General features: G+C 42.7%; 2 protein-coding genes across 2 annotated transcripts; both read right to left on the reverse strand.

Moving 5' to 3' along the window:
- Positions 1 to 308: 308 nt before the first annotated feature.
- On the reverse strand, positions 309 to 4,033 carry LOC145960084 (uncharacterized). Its single transcript, XM_083079353.1, has 2 exons — positions 1,688 to 4,033; positions 309 to 1,577 (listed from the first exon to the last, which is right to left on the reverse strand). Exons 1-2 carry the CDS (start codon positions 4,031 to 4,033, stop codon positions 309 to 311), a joined length of 3,615 nt encoding a protein of 1,204 aa, XP_082935479.1.
- An 18,053-nt stretch (positions 4,034 to 22,086) lies between these two features.
- LOC145960085 (uncharacterized) lies at positions 22,087 to 26,150 on the reverse strand. The gene is made up of 2 exons (XM_083079355.1): positions 26,133 to 26,150; positions 22,087 to 22,647 (listed from the first exon to the last, which is right to left on the reverse strand). Exons 1-2 carry the CDS (start codon positions 26,148 to 26,150, stop codon positions 22,087 to 22,089), a joined length of 579 nt encoding a protein of 192 aa, XP_082935481.1.
- Between the last annotated feature and the right edge of the window lie 861 nt (positions 26,151 to 27,011).

Below are 27,011 nucleotides of genomic sequence, written 5' to 3' on the forward strand. Positions count from 1 at the left end.
CGAGGATATTGTGCGCACGGTGACCACGCGTGTTACGCCGTCGTCTCCCGGGTGCAGTGCCGTGATTCGGGCGAGTGGCCACCGGGTTGGAGGTGCTGTCTCCGACCGCAGGAGGCACAGGTCGCCGACGCTTGGGCCGGTCTCGTTTTTCTGCCATTTTGGTCTGGAGGTTAGCGTCTGGAGATATTCGCGCGACCACCGTTCCCAGAAGTGGTCGCGCATTTTTTGGAGAAGCTGCCATCGTGACAGCGTGTTTTCTCTCTCGGTGGCAAGCGACGGCTCGGGGACGGCCAGAAGAGGAGCTCCGATCAGAAAGTGACCGGTGTAAGAGCCGTCAAGTCGTCCGGATCGTCGGTCAGCGGTTGAAGCGGGCGCGAATTGAGGCACGCCTCCACCTGTGTGAGAAGAGTCGTCATCTCCTCAAAGGTGAGCGTTGCCTCGCCGATGACCCTTCGAAGGTGGTGCTTCGTCGACTTGACGGCTGCCTCCCAAAGTCCGCCAAAGTGAGGAGCTGCGGGCGGGTTAAACCGCCACCTTATGCCGTCTGAAGCTGCTGCCTTTGCGATGCGACGGCCGTCGGCAGTTGAGGCGCGAAACATCTCTCGGAGTTCTCGGCTTGCTCCGATGAAGTTGGTGCCGCAGTCCGAGAACACCTCGTGGCAGAGTCCCCGTCTGGAAACGAAGCGACGGAAGGCAGCCAGGAACGCCTCAGCCGTGTAGTCGGAGACGACCTCGAGGTGAACAGCCTTGGAATTAAGACAAACAAATACCGAAATAAAGCCTTTGCTTGCTCGGCGCCCTTTGCTTGTCCGGATGAGAATCGGACCGGCGTAGTCGGCTCCGGTACGCAAAAATGGACGTGCAGGGGTTACTCGCTGGTGAGGGAGGTTGCCCATGAGTGGCTGCGGTGCGGCGGCTCGCCATCGCGTGCACGTGACGCATCGATGGATGGATCTCTTGACGATGGCTCGACCCCGCGGGATCCAAAACCGTTGGCGCAGTAGCCCGAGGGTGAGCTGCACTCCTCCGTGCAGAGTTCTACGATGGCAGGAGTCCACCAGGAGCCCTGCCATCCTGGAATCCGGTGGAATGATGATCGGGTGACGCTCGTCGTGAGACAGAATGGCGTGTTTGAGACGGCCTCCGACTCGCATTGTGCCGCTGTCGTCAAGATAAGGACTCAGCTTGGTGAGCGGACTCCGTGATGGCAAAGCACGTCCTCTGCTCAGTGACGAGACCTCGGTTGTGTAGTGCAGTGCCTGCGAAGTCCGAGCCCATCGTAAAAGTGCGTCTTCGATTTCGTGTGGCTCTAGAGTTTGTGCGGTGTCTGTGACGTTGTGCGTTTTGCGTGTGATTTCGCGTCGCCAACGAAGACACCAGGCCGTCACCCTGAGTAGCCGCTGTAAAGACGAAAAACGAAGAATGAGTTCTGGCTCGGTGATGGCCTTGACGACGGTATTGAGCGAGCCGGCGGCTCGTTGCTCCGGCACTTCCAAGTTTGGCAAGACGCAGTCGTCACTTGGCCAGAGCGCCTTGTCACTCTGCAGCCAGGATGGTCCGGTCCACGGAGCGGGTGGCTGATCAAGTCACCCGGTTGGATTCCTCGGGAGGCGCAGTCGGCCGGATTGTCCGTTCCCGGCACATGCCGCCATCGAGCGTTGGGCAGTTGGCCCTGGATCTGTGACACCCTGTTGGCCACGTAGGTCTTCCAGCGGGAGGCATGTCCCTGGATCCAGCTCAGCGTTACCCTGGAGTCAGACCACAGGAAGACTGGCGCCGTGGGCAAACCTAGGAGAGTGCGCGTGTGAACAGTGAAATTCGTCAGGAGGGTGGCCGCGCACAACTCGAGTCGAGGCAAAGACACCGGCTTCACAGGGGCGACTTTGCCTTTGGCAGCCAGCAGGTGAACTGCGGTGTTACATTCGGTGGCGGAGCGGAGGTACACCACCGCGGCGTATCCTCGCTCCGAGGCGTCGGCGAACCCATGGAGTTCGGTTTGTGTTTGTGGTCCGTCGCTGCCTAACCAGCGAGATACCCTGATCTCGTTCAGGCGCGGAAGATCAGAGAGGAGGTTCCTCCAGGACAGGGCGTCTGCCGACGGAAGAGGAGCGTTCCAGTCCAGCTTCTTCAACCAGGCGGACTGGATTAAAATTTTGGCTCGCATTGTGACTGGAGTGAGCCACCCTAGAGGATCGAACAGTCGTGCGGTTTCGGACAGAACGCGTCTTTTTATGAACTCCGTGAAGTGACGTGCTTGTACCGAGAAAGTGAAGTGATCACTGGCCGGGTGCCAGTGAAGGCCCAGTGTCGCGTGGCTTTCGTGGGACCACGAGTGCGGTGAGCTGGTGATCCAATGTTCTGGTGGGACTCCAGACAGGATGCCGAGGTTGTTGGCCCCCCACTTCCTGAGCGGAAACCCGCCCGCCGTGCAAAGACCGCGTAGCTCCCGCTGCAACGTGGTGGCCTCCGAGATGGTGCTTGCTCCGGTGACGACGTCGTCCACGTAAGTATCGCGGCGTAGTGCTATCGCTCCACGCGGAAATTGCGAACCCTCGTCGTCAGCGAGCTGGTGTAGGGTCCGTATGACGAGAAATGGCGCGCACGCCAAGCCATACGTGACCGTTCGTAGGCGGTATTCGCGGATGTTGTCGGCAACTCGATGCCGCCAGAGTATCCGCTGGTGGTCGCGGTCCTCCTGATGGATGAGGATTTGGCGGTACATCTTTTCGATGTCCGTCACAAAGACATAGCGGTGCCAACGCCAACGAAGGAGCACGTCGGCGAGGACTGGCAAGAGGTTGGCGCCCGTTAACAAATTGGCGTTTAGGGACGCGCCCGAGATTGAGAGCTGCGAGCCGTTGAAGACGACCCTGAGTTTCGTTGTTGTGTTCGTTTCCCGCAGCACTCCGTGATGCGGTAAGTAGCACTTAGCGGTGTCTTCTTGTTCGGATGCGGTGTTTACGATCTCCATATGTTGCAGGTCTTCATACTCCTGCATGAAGCCGCGGTAAAGATCGCCGAATCGAGCGTCCTTTGAGCAGCGGCGCTCCACGGCGTGGAGCAGACGTTCGGCCGGCCTTCGGGTGTCGGTGAGAGAGGGTGGTGCTCCAATGAACGGCAGCCTTACAACGTACCGTCCGGTGCTGGTGCGCGTGTGCTCGCGGATGAAGAGGTCTTCGCACCTCTTCTCTTCGGCGGTGAGCGCGACGGGAGCGGCGGGCTCTCTTTCTTGCTCCCAAAACAGCTGCACCAGGTCGTTCAGCTGGTGATCGACCGAACATTGGTGGGTATTTTGGCTGCTCTGGGTCGTGGCCCTGTTACCTCCTGACAGGATCCAGCCGAGTGAGGTTCGCTGCGCAATGGGTTCGTCCCTGCGCCCCTTGCGAAGACCATCTTGTAGAATGGCGGAATACACGTCCGCGCCGAGCAGTAATTCGATGGGATCTCGGTCGAGGTACTGCGGATCCGCCAGAGAGAGACCGCGAATGTGTGGCCAGGTGATGGTACTGCGCACGATGGGGCCCTGGTAAGTCGAGAGACGCGGAAGGACGTACGCCATGACTGGAAGCGTGGCTCCCGTTACTCCAGAGACGAGGTTCAGGGATAGCCTTCCGCGAGTTGCTCCGGATGCTCCCCCAATCCCGGCGATGACCATCGAGGAGTGGATCCGCGGCAGACGCAAGCGTTGCGCCAAGGTCTCGGAGACCAGCGAGACTTCCGATCCCTGGTCGATCAGCGCGCGAACGTCTTGAGGCCTCCCCAGGTGATCCGTGATGGTGACGCGTGCGGTAGCGAGGAGGATCGCCTTGCGATCCGACGCGGCTCGAGTGGCTGATAATGAGCTCGCTCCGTCGGATGATGCGTATGCGTCGTGGAGTAGTGTGTGGTGTCGTGACTTGCACGTGAAGCATGTTTTAACTGACTGACATTTGGCCAGAAAGTGATTGCTGAGACAATTAAAGCATAGCTTGTTAGCTTCCACGAAGTTTTTCCGGTCGCTGGCGGTTTTCGCTTTGAACTCCGTGCATTGCATGAGGGAGTGCTTTCCCTTACATGCGGCGCAAGTTGAGGAGTCGGATATGCGCTTCACGAAGTGCGATTTCGCGGAAATTTCCGTGTTTTGCAACGGAGTTCGGCTGCACGGCGTTTAGCGTTAGGATCTGCTTTGCAATGAAGTCCATCAGGATGTCATTGCTCGGTGGATTTACGGAGTCGCGTATGGAGGTTTCCCAATCCCTCCGGGTTTGTGAGTCGAATCGCTCGACGAGCAAGTGATTAAACAGGTCCATCCCGTGCGTGTCAATGGGCCTGTTGATGCTCTCTTGAGCATTGATGGCAGTTGTGGCGGCGTGGTAGATGCGGCTTAGCTCGTCGACGGTTGCGGCCTTCATCTTGGGCACGGCGGTGTAAGCGGCGAAGTTGGCGACAATAAGTTCCCGCTTGTTCTCGTAATGAGCGCTAAGAATCGCCCACGCTCGCTCATAATTGCCCCCGACGATTGGCAATGATCGGATTAATTGTTCCGCAGGACCCTGCAAGCTTGTACGGAGGTAATGGAGCTTTTCGACCTCGGAAATGGCCTGATTGTTGCCTATTAGAGACAGGAAGAGATCCCGAAACGATGGCCAGTCACCGTATGCGCCAGAGAACGTCTGGAGCTTTATCCGCGGTAGCGAGGTCTTGAGCGAGTGCTCCTGGTGAGCCTCGGCTTTAGACGCGACGGACGACTCGCCCTTGAGCTTGTTCGCGTACTCGACTAGCGTGCTCCGTTGTGTCACGTACGTAGATTCCGCGATGTCAATGAAATCTGCCTTAGCGTACTCACTCTCGAGATATTTGTCTTTCAGCGCCGTCCTGATGAGATCGTGATGCGCTTCGAACTTAGTCCACAGCGTCTCGAGGATGCGGAGGCGAGCTTGAATTGCTTCGGCGGTGATGCTCGAGACGCCCATCTTGCGCAGATTGTCCACGGAGCGAGACATTCGCCCGTGGATATCGTTCTGCGCCTCTAGCAACGCCTTCAAATCGGCACTCATCTTCACTAATTGTCTTTCTGTTCAGGTTCGCGCACTGGACAACACACGTGAATTTCACCCACGAACTGCGGATGCGGATGAGAAAATCCGGCTCGAAGGACCAGAATTGTTCGCGAGCGGATCCGACAGTGCGATGATAGGAACGGAAGGTTTTCAGCGAAAAAGAAAAGTGCGCCTCGTTCACACAAAAACAGACTGACGTTTATTAAAGTCAAAATTAAAACCAAGAGTTTAGTGCAGCGAGATAAAAGCGTTTTCCGAATTCGTAAGCGGTCGTATAATGCGGTTGATCAGTGGTTTTATCAAAGAGAAAGTCCAAGAGAGTAAGCGGTTGTTATAAGCGGTTTTACTATGCGGTTTTACTAAGCGGTTTAACAAAGCGATTTGAAGAAAAGTGCGAGACTTCCCCTTGCTCGCGTGCGGTGCCCGTTATAAGGCGAGCGGAATTTTGGGCCCGTAGCGACGTGGCCCAATAATTTTTGTGCTTTAGCGGTGACCTCATGGCGCCGCGCGTAATTGGCCGCCGATGAGGTCTAAGGTAGACAATGCTTTAATTGTCATGCGCGCAACCTTTTTCTATCAGCTGATTGGCAATCAGCTGATCGTGACGTATGGGCGCGCATGCCCATACGCTACGCTGATTTTGTCGACGGTTGCTTCGTTGTTGTGAACGTTCATGACACGCGTTTCTTATGAGTTGAAAAAATGAGAGATAACGGGAACGATCGAGTTTTTCTTAACAAATAGAGATTTCGAGAAGTCTCTCGACGCCCGTTATATTCGAATTCTCGAAAGCTGATTTTTCTATGTGAATTTTCAAATCGGAATGAATTTTACGGTTTTCGAACAATTGTTAAGGAATAACGCTATTTGCCCGATGAACATCGGTCGGGCATAGGCAGAGGCGCGATGCGCCCATTTTTTCAGTTACACCCTGTATATATACAGTGTTTCATTTTAAGTGATGCAGCTGAATATCTCTTAAAGTAAAAAAGATTGGAAAAAATGTTTTAGACAAAAGTTGTTTCACTCGAAGGGGGACAAAAAATGATGCTATTGGTTTGACTTTGGATAATTATTTGAAAGTCACATGAAGGTCACCTTTAATTAATAGGATTCACGCAGTCGATCATATCAGCGCATGACACACACACACGGATTACTCCGGTACATACCAGAATTGGAAAAATATCAATTACATATTTTTAAATTGAACAATTGATGTTCACAAATTTAATTAAAGTCTTTTTGATTAACGATTAACGATTAAGTGGAAAAAAGTTAATCGCGGATCTATCGATGACGATTGATGTAAGTGAAATTAATCGAAGATTGTTTAATTAACGATTAATATGAGCGAAATCAATTAAAGGTCGTCGAAATGACAATTGATATAAGTAAAATTAATCGCAGAGCATTTGATTAACGATTATATGGGCGAAGTCAATTGAAAGACCTCTGTTTAACGATTGATATGGGCAAATTCAATTGAAAGTCTTCCGATTAACGTATGAATGAATTTAATTGAATGTCCTTCGATTGACGATTGGTATGAGCGAATTCAATTAAAAATCATTCGATGGATGATTGAATCGAGCAAATTTAATCAAAAGCTATTTGATTGACAATTAATTTGAGCAAATAAAATAAGAAAGAATTTTCTTGACGATTACACTTAGCAAATTTAATGCAAATCTCTTCGATTTAAATAAACATAATCGGAGGAAATTCTCGTCCATCCTTTGCTTCAATTGCGATCATTTTGAGCGAACTTAATCATAGTTCGGTTTAAAAACAATTCGATTGACGAAGAATGTATTTCTTATGGAACAATTGTGTAATTTTATTTTAAGAAGGAAGAAAATTTTGCATACTTTTAACGTATAAATCAATAATAAAAATTTATCATAAAAATAAATGCGGATTTTGAAATAAAGTTTTACATAAAAAGTTAGTGTTAAATTTGAAAATTGAATTTTTAAATACCCAGATAGCACATGAACATGTAACGATGCACCCCGCAATGCATCGTTCCCGGCGAACACTGGCCGGAAGCGCCCGCCCGATGAACATCGGTCGGGCATAGGCAGAGGCGCGATGCGCCCATTTTTTAAATTTAGGAAACATCCGGGTAGGAAACGCGATAATCGATTATCGCGACACTGCCGTCGGGAGCCGACAGTTGAGAACCCGCGCTCGGAACCCCGAACTCCCCCGGGCGGACCCGAACCGCTCCGATATTTTTACCGCCGCTCGGTGGGAGTAATTACCAAATACGCCGGGTAATTAACCGGGTATAAAACGGGCTCTCGGCGGCACAGACGACCAGATCCTTCCGATCCTTCTCAACAGCCGAGCTAGTCAGAAGGCCAGCAAAGCGAATCGAGAAATCCTTGCGAAATCCAAAAAAGCCAGAAGGTAGTGAGAACGCTGCCTCTACCGATTGATATCGGTGCTTTAGAGATCGCCTCCGAGCCAAGATCCGAAAATCGGGCGTCGCGCCTATCCCGAGGTGGAACTCGAGCCACCTCCGACGCTAGCGTCGCGACGCCTTCCGTAAACCCTACATCCATCAGGGAAAATAATTATAATTAAATAACCGCACCACCGCGCGGACTAAATCTCCGACCAGCTGGGACGAAAAACATCGGGCAAGAAACGCGGGCAAGAACGCGCCCGACGGATCGCAAAAACGCGATAGCGCGTCGTACCGAGAATCGTGCAAACGCATCTCGCACGCATTATAATTTGTTTTATTTCGCGCCGCGCCTTGTGCAAACGATTATCTTCACACGATCCGTGACCCGTCCACGGCCGCATTACATAGTACGAATTGTATTAATAAAGCGCGACTTCCGCCAATTATAAACCACGGCGATTACTTCGCGCCGAGATTCCGTAGACGCGTCGATCGAACTTATCGATCACGACACACACACACGCACGCATACACACACACACACACACACACACACACACCTATGTAGTAAATACACATATTCACATACGCATATACACACTCACGCACACTCACACTTGTACATCACAACACAAAGTTATAATAAATACATATCTCACACACATACACACAACTTGTTATTTTCTACGCCACCTGGATCCAACGGCTATCCGTGAATTACCATTACGCGGTATAAGGAAAAAGACCGCTCGTTACAAATGTCCCATTGACGTACAGTGGATGTACGAGTTCGGACATTGGGACATCCAAAAGACGTGTGAATTAAGTTCGACGGACATCCATTGAATGTCCATAAGGCGTCGATTTTTCACAACTTCGGACGTTCAAAATAATACTCCAAAAAGGACCTAAAATGGACGTCATTTTCAGTGCTCTACTCTTCCAAGTTATTGTTGAAATTAACATCAAAAATTCATAAATCCAGAAAAAAGTTTATATTTAATTATATATAATTGTGTAGATATAATTATGTATGGATTTTGACCTAATTTAATCATATACAGGGTGAGTATGATAAAACGTCCACTGTGTTTTTCTCGAAAACGGTAAAAGATAGGTAGAAGACATCCATTATGAAAATTGTAGGATAAGTAAGGGCACATACTTTGATGACCTTGAATAACCTTGAAAGTCCGTTTTTCACATCAAGAATTAAAAAAGTTTTTTTTAAATGGAAAGGGGTACTTTGTAGTCACTCTATCCATAGTACTCAATGAGCTTAATAACTTTTGTATCAGTTTTTTTCGAAAATTCAACCGTTGTCGAGGTATCGACAAAATAAGTCAGAATGAAAATTTGGAATAAATGCAGCCTTCTCACACGCACACGGGGTTTTCAATTCTTCCACAGGGAAACAAACAAATATATATATATATATATATATGTTGAAATACGCATGGGTTGCATCGAAATTATCTGACGAAAGAGAAATTTTCTTCAATGTAAATGAAGTTTGTTTATATATATATATATATATATATATATATATATATGTTGAAATACGCATGGGTTGCATCGAAATTATCTGACGAAAGAGAAATTTTATATATATATATATATATATATATATATATATATGTATATACAGGGTATATATATATATACATACAGGGTATATATATATACAGGTATATATATTCAACATATATATATATATATATATATATATATATATATACAGAGTGTCCCAAAAGTCCCGATACGGTCGAATATTTCATAAACTATGCACTTCAGAAAGAAATGTTTCAGACAAAAGTTGTGTAGCTTGAAGGGGGCCATAAGATGATGGCAATGATTTGACCTTGGAGAGTCATTTGAAGGTCACGTGATGGTCACCGTCAATTTCTTAAATGGAAACCTCTATTTTTTATTACATATTCTTGTAGCTTATCTCGAGTACTTTCCAAAACACTATAATAAAATATTTTTCCCTCAAGTACTTTTTGAGTTATAAGGCTTGAAATCATTTCTTAATTTTACATAAACCGTAAAATATCTTGTAAAATATTCATTTTTCGATTATCTTACCTTAATACTTTTATGTACAAAATAATGAGAGGAATCAATTGGTGTAAAGAAAACACATAGTTGTTTCGAAGAAAAAATATGTAATTTGCAATTAACAATTACATATTTTTTCTTCGAAACAACTATGTGTTTTCTTTACACCAATTGATTCCTCTCATTATTTTGTACATAAAAGTATTAAGGTAAGATAATCGAAAAATGAATATTTTACTAGATATTTTATGGTTTATGTAAAATTAAGATATTATTTTAAGCCTCATAACTCGAAAAGTACTCAATAAAAAAATATTTTATTATAGTGTTTTGGAAATCTCCTGAGATAAGCTACAAGAATGTGCAAAAATATACAGGGTGTTCCATTTAAAAAATTCAAGGTGACCTTCATGTGACCTTCCAGGGACTATTCAAGGTCAAACCATTGCCACCATTTTATAGCTCTCTTTAAACCAAACAACTTTTATTTGAAACATTTTTCTCTAAAATGCCTTATTTTTTAGATATTCGATCGTTTCCGGACTTTTCGAAAACCCTGTATATTTTATTATTATATGAAAATTTTCTTCTATTCTCTTACTTCTTTTCGTTTGTACTGAAGTGGATCGAATAGCTGAGATACAAGAGGTAGGCAGGGATGGCGCGATGTAGGCGATTACGTGGGGCGCTCGCCGCGATCAGCTGATTGCTATACGCGATGAGTGTAACAATCAGTGTGTGTGTGTGTGTGTGTGTGTGTGTGTGTGTATGCGTGCGTACGTACACATTCTCACACACACACTGATTGCTACACTCATCGCGTATAGCAATCGCCTGATCGCGGCGAGCGCCCCACGTAATCGCCTATATCGCGCCGTCCCTACCTACATCTCGTACTCGTTCCGTAATTAGTTAACTATTTTCCTTTATAGTTTAAAAACTAAGCTTCGGGCAAAATTTTGCAAGAGGAAAAATCGTCTTAGAATTCATTCAAGAATTTGATATTTTAAAGACAAATGTTTGTTCAGAATCACCCTGTATATATATATATATATATATATATATATATACAGTATATATATATATATATATATATATATATATATATATATACAGGGCGATCCTGAAAAACGTTATGTCTTTAAAATGACGTATTCCTGACACCATTCTAAGACAATTTTTCCTTTACCAAAATTTGATTTGAAGCGTAGTTTTTGAATTATGAGCAAAAATAGTTAGTAAATCACGCGTCGGGTACAGAAGGCAGGCAGGAGCGGCGCGGCGTGCCGCGAGCGCGGGCGCAGCTGACCGCCCGACGGGTGATTATCACCGCATGAGTCGCTAACTATTTTATCTTATAACATAAAATTATGCTTTAAATAAAATTTTGGTAAAGAAGAAAATGTCTTAGAATTACGTCAGAAATACGTGTTCCTTAAAATAACGTTATTTTAATAATGAAAAGTTCCGGATCGCCGGCCGTCCGACGTTGCAATCAGCTGATTGCTACACGCGATGTGTGTATGGCGGAGTGTGTGCGTAAGAGAGAGAGAGAAAGAGAGAGAGAGGGAGGGTAGGAGGGACAGACATTCATACACACGCACGCACTTTTTTTCTCGCTCTCTTTCTCTCTTTTACGCAACACTCATACACTCTCTCATTCAGTCTCTCACTCACACTCTCTCGGTCACTCACTCACTCACTCACCTGCTTACTCACTTGCTCACTCACCTTGTAGCAGCGTAGCGAATCTTCATGCTATGTATTGTTGTTATCTGCTGCACGGTTATGATTGCTAGAGATGCGCGACACATCGAAATTTTTTCGATTATTAGTCTCACACTCGATTGACACAATACAGATTACACGATAACGAGTTTACTGTTTATTCACTCACTATTGATTTATCGATACTAAAAATTACTTTCACAGAAACGCGAATGCAAACAGCACATGACTCGATGCGAAGCGACGGACCGCGGAGACTGCGCGACCACAAGAGTTATGTTGCCAGAAACACGACACGCGACATCTAACAAACGACTTGCGCGTGGCGCGTGATTGACGCGAGATAAGACGAACGATCGGCTAAAACCTTCGCATTGCGAATGCGGTAGAAAACATGACACGTATAATGACATACTTAAAAAATTAATTATTTATTATAAATAATAACTATTTCTAATTATAATAAATAATTATTATTTTAAAAAGCATGTGTTGTACGTTATTACGTTTTCGAAATTATTGCATTCACGATGCGAAGATTTAAGTCAATCGCAAGAATAATGTAATTTTAATTCTTAGCCGATCGTTCGTCTTATCTCGCGTCAATCACGCGCCACGCGCAAGTCGTTTGTTAGATGTCGCGTGTCGCGTTTCTGGCAACATAACTCTTGTGGTCGCGCAGTCTCCGCGGTCCGTCGCTTCGCGTCGAGTCATGTGCTGTTTGCATTCGCGTTTCTTTGAAAGTAATTTTTGGTATCGATAAATCAATAGTGAGTGAATAAACAGTAAACTCGTTATCGTGTAATCTGTATTGTGTCAATCGAGTGTGAGACTAATAATCGAAAAAATTTCGATGTGTCGCGCATCTCTAGCAATTATAACCGTGCAGCAGATAACAACAATACATAGCATGAAGATTCGCTACGCTGCTACAAGGTGAGTGAGCAAGTGAGTAAGCAGGTGAGTGAGTGAGTGAGTGACCGAGAGAGTGTGAGTGAGAGACTGAATGAGAGAGTGTATGAGTGTTGCGTAAAAGAAAGAAAGAGAGCGAGAAAAAAAGTGCGTGCGTGTGTATGAATGTCTGTCCCTCCTACCCTCCCTCTCTCTCTCTTTCTCTCTCTCTCTCTTACGCACACACTCCGCCATACACACATCGCGTGTAGCAATCAGCTGATTGCAACGTCGGACGGCCGGCGATCCGGAACTTTTCATTATTAAAATAACGTTATTTTAAGGAACACGTATTTCTGACGTAATTCTAAGACATTTTCTTCTTTACCAAAATTTTATTTAAAGCATAATTTTATGTTATAAGATAAAATAGTTAGCGACTCATGCGGTGATAATCACCCGTCGGGCGGTCAGCTGCGCCCGCGCTCGCGGCACGCCGCGCCGCTCCTGCCTGCCTTCTGTACCCGACGCGTGATTTACTAACTATTTTTGCTCATAATTCAAAAACTACGCTTCAAATCAAATTTTGGTAAAGGAAAAATTGTCTTAGAATGGTGTCAGGAATACGTCATTTTAAAGACATAACGTTTTTCAGGATCGCCCTGTATATATACAGGGTGAGCCATTTTAATTAACGCACGCAATTATTTCGGAAAGAAAGCATTTTAGAGAAAAATGTTTCAGACAAAAGTTTTATGGTTTCGAGGGGGCCATAAGATGGTATCATTGGTTTGACACTGAAGAGTCATTTGAAGGTCACGTGAAGGTCACTTCAATTTTTTTAAATGGAACACCCTATATATTTTTGCACACTCTTGTAGCTTATCTCGAGAGCTTTCCAAAACACTATAATTAAGTACCTTTTCGTTAAGTACTTTCCAAGTTATGAGGCTTGAAATAATTTCTTAATTTTACATAAACCGTAAAATATCTTGTAAAATATTCATTTTTCGATTATCTTACCTTAATACTTTTATGTACAAATTAATGAGAGGAATTAATTGGTGTAAAGAAAACACATAGTTGTTTCGAAAAGAAAAATGTAATTGTTAATTGCAAATTAACGATCGAGCGCCCCACATGATCGCCTGTATCGGACGGTGAGTTGCGCCGTCCCTGTCTACCTCTTGTACTCGTTCCGTAATTCGCAAACTATTTTATTTAATAATTTAAAAACTAAGCCTCGTAGACAATTTTGGTAAAGAGAAAATCGTCTTAGAATAGACTCGACAATTTATTTTTTTAAAGACAAACGTTTGTTCTGGATCACCCTATATAGACGCACGAGAGAAATTAGAAAATATATATTATATATCGCTGTATAAAACAATGCAAATAAAAGAACAAAACATGCAATAAAAAAAGTTAAAAAGAGAATCACATTTAGTTAACAGAAAACATTAATACATTTCAATTCATCGCATAAGAAAAGAGATAAAATTATATTGTTATAAAACACTGATGGTTATAAAATGGTTATAAAACACTCCAATTATAAAAAGCGCATAAATTATTATACATATATAAATGCGTGTTATAAAAAGAAGGCTGTAAATATGAAAATAAGCACACAAGCATAGAAAATTTATAGATGTAAAATATTAAGAAGTTTCCTATTTTTTCTTGAAATTCCTTTATATGCTTTATTATGCTGCGATAGTGTATAATAAATACGCATGCGTAAAAACAGTTTTATCAGAAAAATTGTAGGGAAATTTGGACATGGTTTCAAAAATTACGTTTTGCGCAAGTTCAAATAAATAATTACCGATACCCTTTTGGAAACAATTATTTTCAAAATTTTTCACAAATATTTCCTCTAATTTATGAATATATACACAAAAATTATTACTAGGTATGTTTAAATTACCAAAAAGATTTGCTCCTTCATTTTTGTAAACTCTAAAAGAACAATATAAAGTTGAATCATCCAAAACAGCCTTATTTTCATTTATATAATTTACACATGCATCGCACGAATGTATTTCTCTACATTTTTTAATTAAATATCCACATACATATTGAATGCATTTTCTTCTGGCAGATCCATTGAATAATAATCATGAATATCTAAAATATTTTGCGTCAGTGATGGAACAACTTTCGATACAGATTGTACATCATTATTATATGTTTTAAATAAATTGAGCATTTCGTCTTCATCTTGTGCACAATTTTGCGTGTCTGAATGTTATAAAAATTTTAAACTAAAAAGTTTTTTAAAAGCGCGAGAAAATTGTATTGGTGTTGGATTAGAACAATTTCCACCTTGTTGTCGAACAGAGCCAAAAAAATTTTCAATACAATCTTGGTTTAATCGACGCGTTCGGAGATAAGAGAAATTATAATTCTTTAATATTTCCCAAAGTTCTATTACACCTTTAATTGTGATCTGCCAGCATTCAAAGCATTTAACTTTTACATTAAAACCATTTTCTTTTACAACTTTTATAGATTTTAAGAAATATAACATTTCTTCTAAAAATTCTATTTGTTTTTTGGTTCCCGTGAAAACTTTTCCGTATTCTTTAGGTGTAACTAAAGATGAAGAATTTAACATATCAAATAACTTATCAAAATGATCAATCAAATCTATAGTGCCAACTGCTTCAGTTGCAAGCAAACCGGAAGACATTTGTGTGCACATACCTGCAGCTACATGATTACTAAATATTTGGACAGCATATTTTACTTTCATTCTTAAGAAATTATTAGGTTGAATGTGATAATTGGATAATTTAGGAGCAGTTTTTATCCATTGTTTGTTGTCTCTTTTATAAAATTCTACAATATGTGCCCACGAATCTATTTTATTATTAAATTGAAAATTATGTTGTAATAAGTTATTACGTGTAGCTTTAATTAAATGCGGAGTATCAAAAATATAAATTACTTTTTCTTCTTCAACTAAAAACGTAGAATTTTTTGTAGAAATGTCTAACTCGCGAGATAATAATATAAAATTGAATCCCATATCTGTCACCAATGCATGCACTCTAGCACCGCAATTTTTTAACTTAATTATAATATTAAAAATTAAATTTTTTAAAATTTTACTATTACATGCATTTTCTACAAAACAATAGCAAACGGGAATTTTCCAGTTACCTGCAGTACTACGTGCCATTATAACTAAAGCACTTTTTGCAGGGACGGAAGATTTATCGTGACCCATATCTTCGAAATCTATAATCTCATCACGTGATATATTATAAAATAAATGAGCTTTTAAACTCATTTCATCTGCACACAATATGCAATGGCGCTCTATTAATGGCAATGAATTTAATTTTATAGCAAGAGCGTCAAAAATTGTATTATTTATGTCGGGTACAATATTCCACGAGTTTGTAAATAATTGTAGTGAACGTACGGAAGGCAAGGCAATTGATTCTTTTAATTTTCTATAATTTTGCGGACTTGAAAAATATAAAGATAGAGCAAATTTTTTGAAGTCAGGATCATATCTTATACCACGTTTGCTTTTGATTTGTTTATCAATTTGCGCAGATAATAATTTGGCAAAATTTTTAGATAATAACTTACAGCCTAAATTCCTTAAAGTTTCATATTCGGCCTCTTCTTTAACCGTTGCTTTTCTTGTCTGCTTCTTTTTCTCCATTCGAAGTCTTCTAACTTTCCCGCAACGATTTGTTTTGCGCTTTTAATTTCTTAATCTTCATGCACAATTTTCTTTTTCGAGGACTATTTTCTTCAACTGTTTTTTTTTATTGGATGGCTGTGGGGATATTGGATCCTGCTGGACTACTCCTATAATATTCCCAAATATATTAGATATCAAGAAGAATAAAAAGAAATAGAAAATCAACTAATAATTATAGTTATAAAATTAAAAATAACAATAAAATATATGAAAAGAACAGATGTATAAAATCTGTACATTAATTTGAAGGAAGTTATAATTGCACATAATTAAACACATTATAAATAAAAAAAATAATTATTACATTTATATAATTTCAAATAAAATAATAAAAAGTAAAATTTAATTTAAAATTTACTTTAAATAAAATATAAAGCTATTATATAAAGTTTAAAAAAAATATATATGTAGATGTAAAAATGTTTCAATCTATATCAGTACAAGAAATGATAGCAGATATAATATTAATGGGAAATTATAACATTGATGTTACGTTTTGCTGTTAGCTTGTACTTAGTTATTATTAGAAAAAAACCATATAAGATATATAAAAGATTTTATACAAATATACAAAGCTTACCTATTTCTTTCCTCTAGTTGAATATCTGTCTCAATTTTTTGTATTTCATCCTTCTGTTGTGCAATTTTGTGCAGAATTTGTGTTTCTTCGTCGTGTTGCATTTCTTCAGAAGGGACTTGAGTTGTATTTCTGTAAAAAAATTTTAATTATTTTTTTGTATTATTCTCTGTGTATATTGTATTATAATAAATGTAATTATAACACACATTTTCTTCCTCCTCCATATTTGAAATAGCTTCATTGCTGCAAAATAATATTTATTGTTTACATATTAAATGTTGTATATTCTTATGAAAAACAGACTCTATTTCAAGCATATATAAATAATCTGATTTTTAAAAGTATAAACTTACTTTTTGTCAAAAGTTGACCCAGAAAATTTTGTGGGTACAGCATCTGGGTAAAGACGAGCTCTGATTTTGTTGATGTTGTACCATTTTTCTTCGAAATGTAAATGGCACAAACAACAGTTTTGATTTGCATATTTTGGGCCTTTTGATTCCAAATCTGATCTTCCATATGCTTGTACCCATTGCAACCATCTATATATATTATAAATATCTCAATATAAGAAAATAAGTATATATTATATTTAAAAATAAATATATAATTACAATATATATTATATAATTAAAAATATAAAAAATATTATATGAAGGAATAGTTGAGGTAATATAGTTTATATAAAATATAATTGAATAATAAATAAAAAATAATTAAAGTGATATCATACCTGTTATGCTCCTTTGGAAATTTAAAAAAATGTCTTTTTTCCACATTTTCTCTTAAATTGCAGTCGGATACTGCACAATATAATTTTTTTGGGGCACTCATTTTTCTTTTTTCTCTTTTGTGTCTTTTGAGTCTCTTTGGTCTTAGCGCAATATACTCGTACACCTGAAACAGAGCTAACAAGGGGAGTGCCAAGTAGTGAGATCACGGATTTGGCTGAATTTTAAATATGTTTGAGAGGTAACCCCCCACTACTTTATAAGCAAGTGGCACGATGCAATATTCAAGTATTCGCGAGAAATTTGCATCGAAAGTTTTCCGTGCGCCTTGTATACTGAACAGATTCGAGAGATTTTCAGGTAGTGAACGTAGCGTAGCAGATAAGGAGCGGACGAGAATACTGTACGTTGCAGGTTCGAATCCTACTTTTCCAATTTTTTTTTTATGTAAATTTATTCAAAATGCACATTAATGTGAATAATTAGGATCCATGGAGTCGTTAAGTTAAAACATTATTATTTTTAGCTGATTGGCAATCAGCTGATCGTGACGTATGGGCGCGCATGTCCGTACGCTACGCTGATTTTGTCAACGGTTGACAATGTTATTGCGAATGTTTATGATCAGCATTTCTCGATCGATGAAAAAAATGCGAGATAACGGGAACGGTCGAGTTTTTCTGAAGAATCGAAAGCTCGAGAAGATTCTTGACGCCCGTTATATTCGAATTCTCGAATATTATGAGAAATTTAATCCGGGATGATTTTTATGATTTTCGAACATCCCGCCCGCCTCGTCAGTACATGACGAAATTTGCAAGTGTGTTCGTGTACGGACAGGTGTCGCGAACGGGTCCATCGATGAGTTATTGATCGCGATTAATGAATGGAATGCGATAGTGACGTAATACAAAGACACGTGTTGTTCAGTTTATTCGAGTCTTTCGCGAGAATAGTAACGTGTGAATGTAATGAGATTTATACAGTAATGAGATTTATACAGTGGTGAATAATCTCGCGAGTGCAGTGAAACTTGAGAATGATCGTGAACATCAAGAAGTGCTGTAACAAGTGATTCTAGAAATTAATCGCGTGCAGTGTATCGAGAATTCGACGATTAATTTTTGCATCACTTAAAGATGCGCGGTGAACAGTGAGTGAGTGATAGTGAAATCACGCGGCGAAAATGTGTTGCGGATAACGCAGCCCCATACAAGATAAACGAAACGCGGAATGGATGTGACGGATAGGTGCGATATATACAATATATTATAATATGTACGAATGAACAGTAACGCGAGACAAAAAACTTTAAAAGTTGCAGCGGTCTCGCGTGTCCGGAGGTGACGGCTGCGACATGTTGTACGCCTTAGGAAGCGGGCCGGTGTGACGTTGTGTCGCCGTCGGTGACATCCTGCAGTGTCTCGCAGGAGCCGATGCAACGAAGAGGAGCGGAGGGTCTTCTCGGGCTCGGTGACCGCTTGGCCGACAGCGTTGAGCGATCCGACGGCTCGATGCTCGGGTAGCTCTCCGTCGGGCATGTCGCGGCTGTCGTGTGGCCAGAATGCTTCGTCCTGCAGGAGCCAGGCTGGTCTTGTCCACCGCAGTGGATGGCTAACCCAGTCGTTGAGCACTGCGGATAGATCTAGAAAAGTGCGGATTAGAAAAATGTGATTTGTCAGAAGAGAGATCTCGCACAGCTCGAGCCGCGGCAACGATATTGGCTTCGCCGGGGCGACCTTGCCCTTGGCAGCCAACCAGTGAAGTGTGGTTTGACCATTTTGTTGGTCGCTCCTCCTGCGGGACTCCAGCCAGGATGCTGTCATCGTTGGTGGCCCGCTTGGTGAGAGGGAACCCGCCCGCCGTGCACGGGCTGCGGAGTTCTTGCGGGAGAGCGACAGGAGCGGACGGTTCCTTCCCCTGCTCTAGGAGTCGCTGAACTTGCTCGTTCAGCTTGCGGTTGTTGGAGCTGTTGTTGTAGCGGAGCGTGGTCCTGCTGCCTCCTGACAGGATCCAACCCAGAGCAGTTTTCTGGGCGATTGGCTCGTCTGCCCGGCCCTTGCGGAGTCCATCCTGTAGGATGGCTGAGTAGACTTCGGCGCCGAGCAATAGATCGATCGGATCCTGGCTGAAGTGCCGTGGATCTGCCAGCGGGAGTCCGCGGATATGCGGCCAAGTGGACTCGTTTTGTACCGTCGGCCCGGAATATGAAGAGAGGCGTGGCAGAACGTGCGCGACGACGGAGAGATTCGCTCCGGTTGTCGCCGAAGAGAGGCTCACGGCAATCCTTCCGCGGGTGGCTCTTGATGGCGCTCCCCCGATCCCAGTGATCGGAATCGAGGAGCGGGCTCGCGGCAAGCGGAGGCGTTGTGCCAGGGCTTCCGAGACGATAGAGACTTCGGATCCCTGGTCGACCAAGACGCGGACAGCTTGAGGCTTCCCCCTGTGGTCGGCGATGGTCACGCGTGCGGTGGCGAGAAGGATCGCCTTGCGGTCGGATTTTGGAAACACAGCGGAGAGTGAGCTGACTTCATCAGAAGACGTTGCGTGGTACTCATCATGCAGCAGAGTGTGGTGCCGAGATTGACACAAGGCGCACGTCTTGACTGACTGGCATTGCACCATGAAGTGGTTGCCGAGGCAGTTGTAGCACAATCTGTTTGCTTCCACGAAGGACTTCCTGTCGCTCGCGGACTTCGCCATGAATTTTGAGCACTGCATGATCGAGTGCTCTCCTTTGCACACGACGCTCTTAGAGGCGTCGGAAGTTTGCTTTGCGAAGTGCGACTTCGCTGTCCGTGCGGCATCTTCGGACTTTGCGTCGGACCTTGGCTTGGCGGCATTCAAGGTAAGAATCCTCTTTGCGATGAAATTTGACAGGACGTCGTGGTCCGGCGGATCGAAGGAATTACATGTGGAGGATTCCCACTCAAGTCGAGTTCGCGGATCGAAGAGCTCGACCACGAGGTAGTTGAACAGGTCCATTCCGTGGGAGGCGATGGGCCTATCAATGCTCTCCTGTGCATTCACAGCGGTGGTGACGGCGTTGTAGACGCGGTTCAACTCCTCGGCGGTCTCGGACTTCATCCTCGGCATGGCGGTGAACGCGGCGAAGTTGGAGCGGATGAGTTCTCGCTTATTTTCGTAATGTTTGCTCAAGAGTGTCCAAGCTCGCTCATAATTGTTTCCCGTGACAGATAATAGGCTAACCAATCTCTCCGCAGGTCCTTGGAGGCAGGAGCGGAGATAATGGAGCTTTTCGACAGCTGATATGGACGAGTTGTCGCCGATTATCGACAAGAACAAGTCGCGGGCCAATCCTCGTACGCGCCCGAGAACGTCTGGAGTTTGATGCGCGGCAACGAGGTTCTTGGAGCCTGCTCCGGATTTGGCACTTTTGGACGCGGTGGGCGCCTCGCCCTTGAGTCTCTCGGCGTAGCCGGTTAGCGTGCTGCGTTGCGTCACGTAAGTGTTTTCGGCGGTATCAATAAATTTTGTTTTGGCGTATTCACTCTCATGGTATCTATCCTTTAGAGTCGACCTGACGAGTTCGTGCTGGGCCTCCAACTTGCTCCAGAGGTTGTCCAGTATGGTGATACGAGCTTGGATGGCGTCGCGGGTGATGTTGGAGACGCCCATCTTCCGGAGGTTGTCCACGGAACGAGACATTCGTCCGTGGATGTCGTACTGAGCTTCCAGTAGCACCTTTATATCAGCACTCATTTTCACTGTTTTTTGTCTTTACAGGAAACTGCACTGCACAAAACTGATCGGCACTGTGGATGTCACCCACGAAACTGCGGATGAGGATGATAAATCCGGCTCGAAGGACCAAAAATGTTCGCGAGCGGAATCCGACAGTGCGACGTTAGGAACGGAAGGTCTTTCAGCGAAAAAAAGTGTGCCTCGTTCACACAAAAAGACTGACGTTTATTGGAGTCAAGAGTAAAACAAGTGTTTAGTGCAGCGATTGTGTTCGCGAAACAGCGGTGTAACAAAGTGAGCGCGGTTTTCGCGAGCGGTATCTCGAGCAGTGTAGCGAAACAAGAGCGTTTTCCGAATTCGTAAGCGGTCGTATAAAGCAGTTCAATTAGCGTATTATCAAAACGAAGATAAAGCGGTTGTCCAGATGAATAAGCGGTCGTTATAAGCGGTTAATCAGCGGTTTTCTAAAGCGAAGCGGTTTAACAAAAGCGATTTGGCGAAAAGTGCGAGACTTCGACTTGCTCGCGTGCGGTGCCCGTTATAAAGCGAGCGGAATTTTGGGCCCGTTGCGACGTGGCCCAATAAATTTTGTACTTTAGCGGTGACCTCATGGAGCGGCGTACAATTGGCCGCCGATGAAATCCGACGTAGACAATTCTTTAATTGTCATGCGCGCAACCTTTTTCGATCAGCTGATTGGCAATCAGCTAATCGTGACGTATGGGCGCGCATGCCCGTACGCTACGCTGATTTTGTCGACGGTTGACAATGTTATTGCGAATGTTTATGATCAGCGTTTCTCGATCGATGAAAAAAATGCGAGATAACGGGAACGGTCGAGTTTTTCTGAAGAATCGAAAACTCGAGAAGATTCTTGACGCCCGTTATATTCGAATTCTCGAATTATAGAATATTATGAGAAATTTAATTCGGGATGATTTTTATGATTTTCGAACAGGTGGATTGCCAGAATAATTTAAACATTTATCGGCGATTACATTATTTACAGAGGCGCGATTTGAACTTTTATTTTGATTAGCCGTTACATCTTCCTTTGATTTAGAAAGATCCGTAAGACCTCGAATACGCATAGTCATAAAATCACGAATTTCTTCGTATGTCGGATAAGCGCTTGATTTATCGCGTTGCAAATTCCACTCGTTACGAGTGCGTGGTATAAATTTTTTAGAGATATAAACGAGTAAATCATCCTATTTATCAACTGGTCTTCCAATATTAATTAACACGACTAATGACGCGGCAATCGTATCACGCAGATTTTTCAGCTCGACCGCAGATTCGGTTTTCATAATCGGCAATTCTGCAAAAGCGTGAATAATAGCGCGCTGATTATTATATTCTTCTACAAGTAGATTCCACGCAGTCTCGTAATTCGTATCCGCAATCTGAATGTGATTTATTAGTAACACGGCATCGCCCGTGATACTGGCTTTTAAATAATGCAATTTTTGCGTATTTGACGATTCTTTCGATCCGACAAGTGATTCGAATAGTCCGCGAAAGTTCTCCCACTTGACGAACTTCCCGGAGAATTTCGGTAACGAGATGCGAGGTAATTGTAAAGACATCATATTGGAAGATTCTCGTAATGAGATACCGCTTACCGAAGCAGCTACGTTTTGATTGCCGTGGGAGAGTTTACCAATAAGATCGGCGAGATAATCCGCAGCTTCATGGTAGGCATCCTCAGCATCATAGAACTCCTCCGCGGTAAAGTATCCAACGGTACGTTGCTCCTCGGTCGTAGTCACCTAAAGAAGCCGAACGTGTAGCCATTGGCATCTTTCCCATAATGCCTCTAAGTGGTTCAATCGATTTTTCGCCTCGTATTGAGTCTGTTGTGTCGGGATTAGCACGGGGTGTGGGGTAGCCGGGGAAACCCAATGTAAATCCTCGGTGCCGTCAAGCTTTTATATTTTATAGTACTTTTATTCAAATGTTTTATGGTTAATACGTATATATTTCTATACTTATAAACATATATATACAGGGCGATCCTGAAAAACGATCCGTCTATAAAATGACATATTCCTGACACCATTCTAAGACAATTTTTCCTTTACCAAAATTTGATTTGAAGCGTAGTTTTTGAATTATGAGCAAAAATAGTTAGTAAATCACGCGTCGGGTACAGAAGGCAGGCAGGAGCGGCGCGGCGTGCCGCGAGCGCGGGCGCAGCTGACCGCCCGACGGGTGATTATCACCGCATGAGTCGCTAACTATTTTATCTTATAACATAAAATTATGCTTTAAATAAAATTTTGGTAAAGAAGAAAATGTCTTAGAATTACGTCAGAAATACGTGTTGCTTAAAATAACGTTATTTTAATAATGAAAAGTTGTTCCGGATCGCCGGCCGTCCGACGTTGCAATCAGCTGATTGCTACACGCGATGTGTGTATGGCGGAGTGTGTGCGTAAGAGAGAGAGAGAAAGAGAGAGAAAGAGGGAGAGAGGGAGGGTAGGAGGGACAGACATTCATACACACGCACGCACTTTTTTTCTCACTCTCTTTCTCTCTTTTACGCAACACTCATACACTCTCTCATTCAGTCTCTCACTCACACTCTCTCGATCACTCACTCACTCACTCACCTGCTTACTCACTTGCTCATTCACCTTGTAGCAGCGTAGCGAATCTTCATGCTATGTATTGTTGTATCTGCTGCACGGTTATGATTGCTAGAGATGCGCGACACATTGAAATTTTTTCGATTATTAGTCTCACACTCGATTGACACAATACAGATTACGCGATAACGAGTTTACTGTTTATTCACTCACTATTGATTTATCGATACCAAAAATTACTTTCAAAGAAACGCGAATGCAAACAGCACATGACTCGACGCGAAGCGACGGACCGCGGAGACTGCGCGACCACAAGAGTTATGTTGCCAGAAACGCGACACGCGACATCTAACAAACGACTTGCGCGTGGCGCGTGATTGACGCGAGATAAGACGAACGATCGGCTAAAACCTTCGCATTGCGAATGCGGTAGAAAACATGAAACGTATAATGACATACTTAAAAAATTAATTATTTATTATAATAATTATTTATTATAAATAATTAATTTTTTAAGTATGTCATTATACGTTTCATGTTTTCTACCGCATTCGCAATGCGAAGGTTTTAGCCGATCGTTCGTCTTATCTCGCGTCAATCACGCGCCACGCGCAAGTCGTTTGTTAGATGTCGCGTGTCGCGTTTCTGGCAACATAACTCTTGTGGTCGCGCAGTCTCCGCGGTCCGTCGCTTCGCGTCGAGTCATGTGCTGTTTGCATTCGCGTTTCTTTGAAAGTAATTTTTGGTATCGATAAATCAATAGTGAGTGAATAAACAGTAAACTCGTTATCGCGTAATCTGTATTGTGTCAATCGAGTGTGAGACTAATAATCGAAAAAATTTCAATGTGTCGCGCATCTCTAGCAATCATAACCGTGCAGCAGATACAACAATACATAGCATGAAGATTCGCTACGCTGCTACAAGGTGAATGAGCAAGTGAGTAAGCAGGTGAGTGAGTGAGTGAGTGATCGAGAGAGTGTGAGTGAGAGACTGAATGAGAGAGTGTATGAGTGTTGCGTAAAAGAGAGAAAGAGAGTGAGAAAAAAAGTGCGTGCGTGTGTATGAATGTCTGTCCCTCCTACCCTCCCTCTCTCCCTCTTTCTCTCTCTTTCTCTCTCTCTCTTACGCACACACTCCGCCATACACACATCGCGTGTAGCAATCAGCTGATTGCAACGTCGGACGGCCGGCGATCCGGAACAACTTTTCATTATTAAAATAACGTTATTTTAAGCAACACGTATTTCTGACGTAATTCTAAGACATTTTCTTCTTTACCAAAATTTTATTTAAAGCATAATTTTATGTTATAAGATAAAATAGTTAGCGACTCATGCGGTGATAATCACCCGTCGGGCGGTCAGCTGCGCCCGCGCTCGCGGCACGCCGCGCCGCTCCTGCCTGCCTTCTGTACCCGACGCGTGATTTACTAACTATTTTTGCTCATAATTCAAAAACTACGCTTCAAATCAAATTTTGGTAAAGGAAAAATTGTCTTAGAATGGTGTCAGGAATATGTCATTTTATAGACGGATCGTTTTTCAGGATCGCCCTGTATGTATATATATATATATATATATATATATATATATATCTTCTTTATTTAATACGAGCCTCTATCCTTGATATCCACAGTCTCGTTTTCAATTCTATAAAATTTTGTCATTAACTTTTCTTTTATAATTTGATACGCTAAGTAGCGACTAGCCCTTCTACGTGTTCTTATTTTATTGATCTTTTATTAACGACAGTCCGCCGCGGACTCGCGATGGACGGTTTTTAACATCTCGTTTTTGGGGGTATTTTGAAAGAGATCGTTTAGCGACATGACTATACACGGTCATGGAAGATTTTTCGTGGCGGTCAAGTCTAAGTGCAAGCGAAGGAGGTTCAAAGTCGTAACCCTTCGTTGGCATTTTCGCGTTTCCGGCGAACTCGCGCGTGGTTCGCTGAGGTGACGGTTTTACGCGATTCGCGAACATTCTATCGCGTTCTAATTATAAAATTTATATTAACGGTAAAATAAAGTTATAGTCCTTCAGACTATAACACCCTTCCCCCGTTGGAAAAGAAAAACGAAGGTTCTAAACGGAGTTTTTCTATCTCCTAAATACACATGTATCTATCTATCCTTGTTTTAATTACAATACATTTCCCGTTTACAACATTCATTACAATCGTTTAGGTTTAGGTTTTGTTTTGTTAGGATTACATATATACGCATATTTTTATTTACTGCAATTAATCTATTATCTATTTTCGTATATGCAAATTTTTTTACATAATTATACGTTGGTAACGGTATTACATTCAAAATATTATACATTGGTTGCGCAACTATTGTTATTGAATTTTATATATTTTATATATATTTGTTTTGTCGCAATACGCGCTTACTTTCATGTAATTTTCTATTGTTAATCATTCGTCATATTATATTTCGAACGGAAAATATGAACCTCGTGGTAATTGTAAGACGGCTTCTTTTAAATGAGAAATTATTTCGTTTATTGGTGTTAGTGACGTTTTATGTGGTTCGCTTCTGCCGCGCGACCGTTTCGCGCGGGCATGTATGCGTGTCTTCCTTAACAGTCCATTATCTTTACGTATTTCCGTGAATACAAATACTGGTGTACGCGTCATGCGGGAGGTGATGCCTGTACCTGTGGCTGGTTTGCCATGGTTATGGGACGGCCTGGAGGTGGTTCGTGACCTGGAGGCTCAAGATTTCATCAACTTACGTGGGCATCGTCGCTTCCAGCGACTTTTGGAATTAAACGCGATTGCCGTGGATACTCCTCAACGGCCTCTTCCTCGGCTACGAGAAAGGATGCCTCTGATTGGACGTGGTCGCTCGCCTGGGTGAGTTTTTTATTTTATTCTTAATGCTCGATGAATAACTTTAATTTGTTTATGTGCATGCGTATCGCTTTTCTTCTTCTTTTTATAGTATAGTTAACGTCGGAGTTTTTCTCTAAAATTGTATACGGTCCTGTCCATAGCGATTCTAGTTTCTTTGACCTTCCATGTCGTAAGGTTTCGTCATAGACTAACACTTTGTCTGCTATTTTAAATTGTGTTTCTTTTGTATTTTTGTCGTATTGTTTTTTAGCTTTAAATTTTTCTTCTTTTATATGTTCTTTCGCGAGTTGATTAGTTGCTCTTAATCTTTCTTTCAATTCCTGTGCGTAATCGTCGTTTAATATACGTCAGTTTTGTTAACGCTGTCGGGATTTCGGCTTGATGTTCGTACACCAATTCAAAGGGTGTATATCCTGTAGCGGTATGCGGCGTTGTGTTATAGGTAAACATCGCGAACGGATCTATTCATCCTAGTCCGTATGATCTTCGTTTATATAATGTCGTAGATATTCGGCTAATGTGCGATGCGATCTTTCTAACGCGCCGTTGCTTTCCGGGTGATACGCGGTTGTTTGAATTTTGTTTACTTTTAATAATTTGCAAGTATTTTTAAATATCTCGCTCATAAAATTAGTTCCTTAATCTGTTAGAATTTTTTCCGGTATTCCATGTTCAAGTAT

Source organism: Camponotus vicinus, unplaced genomic scaffold (genome assembly GCF_025532165.1).
Source record: "Camponotus vicinus isolate PSW18456_S1 unplaced genomic scaffold, iyCamVici1.0 SCAF_10, whole genome shotgun sequence".
In the NCBI taxonomy this organism is placed as follows: Eukaryota; Metazoa; Arthropoda; class Insecta; order Hymenoptera; family Formicidae; genus Camponotus; species Camponotus vicinus.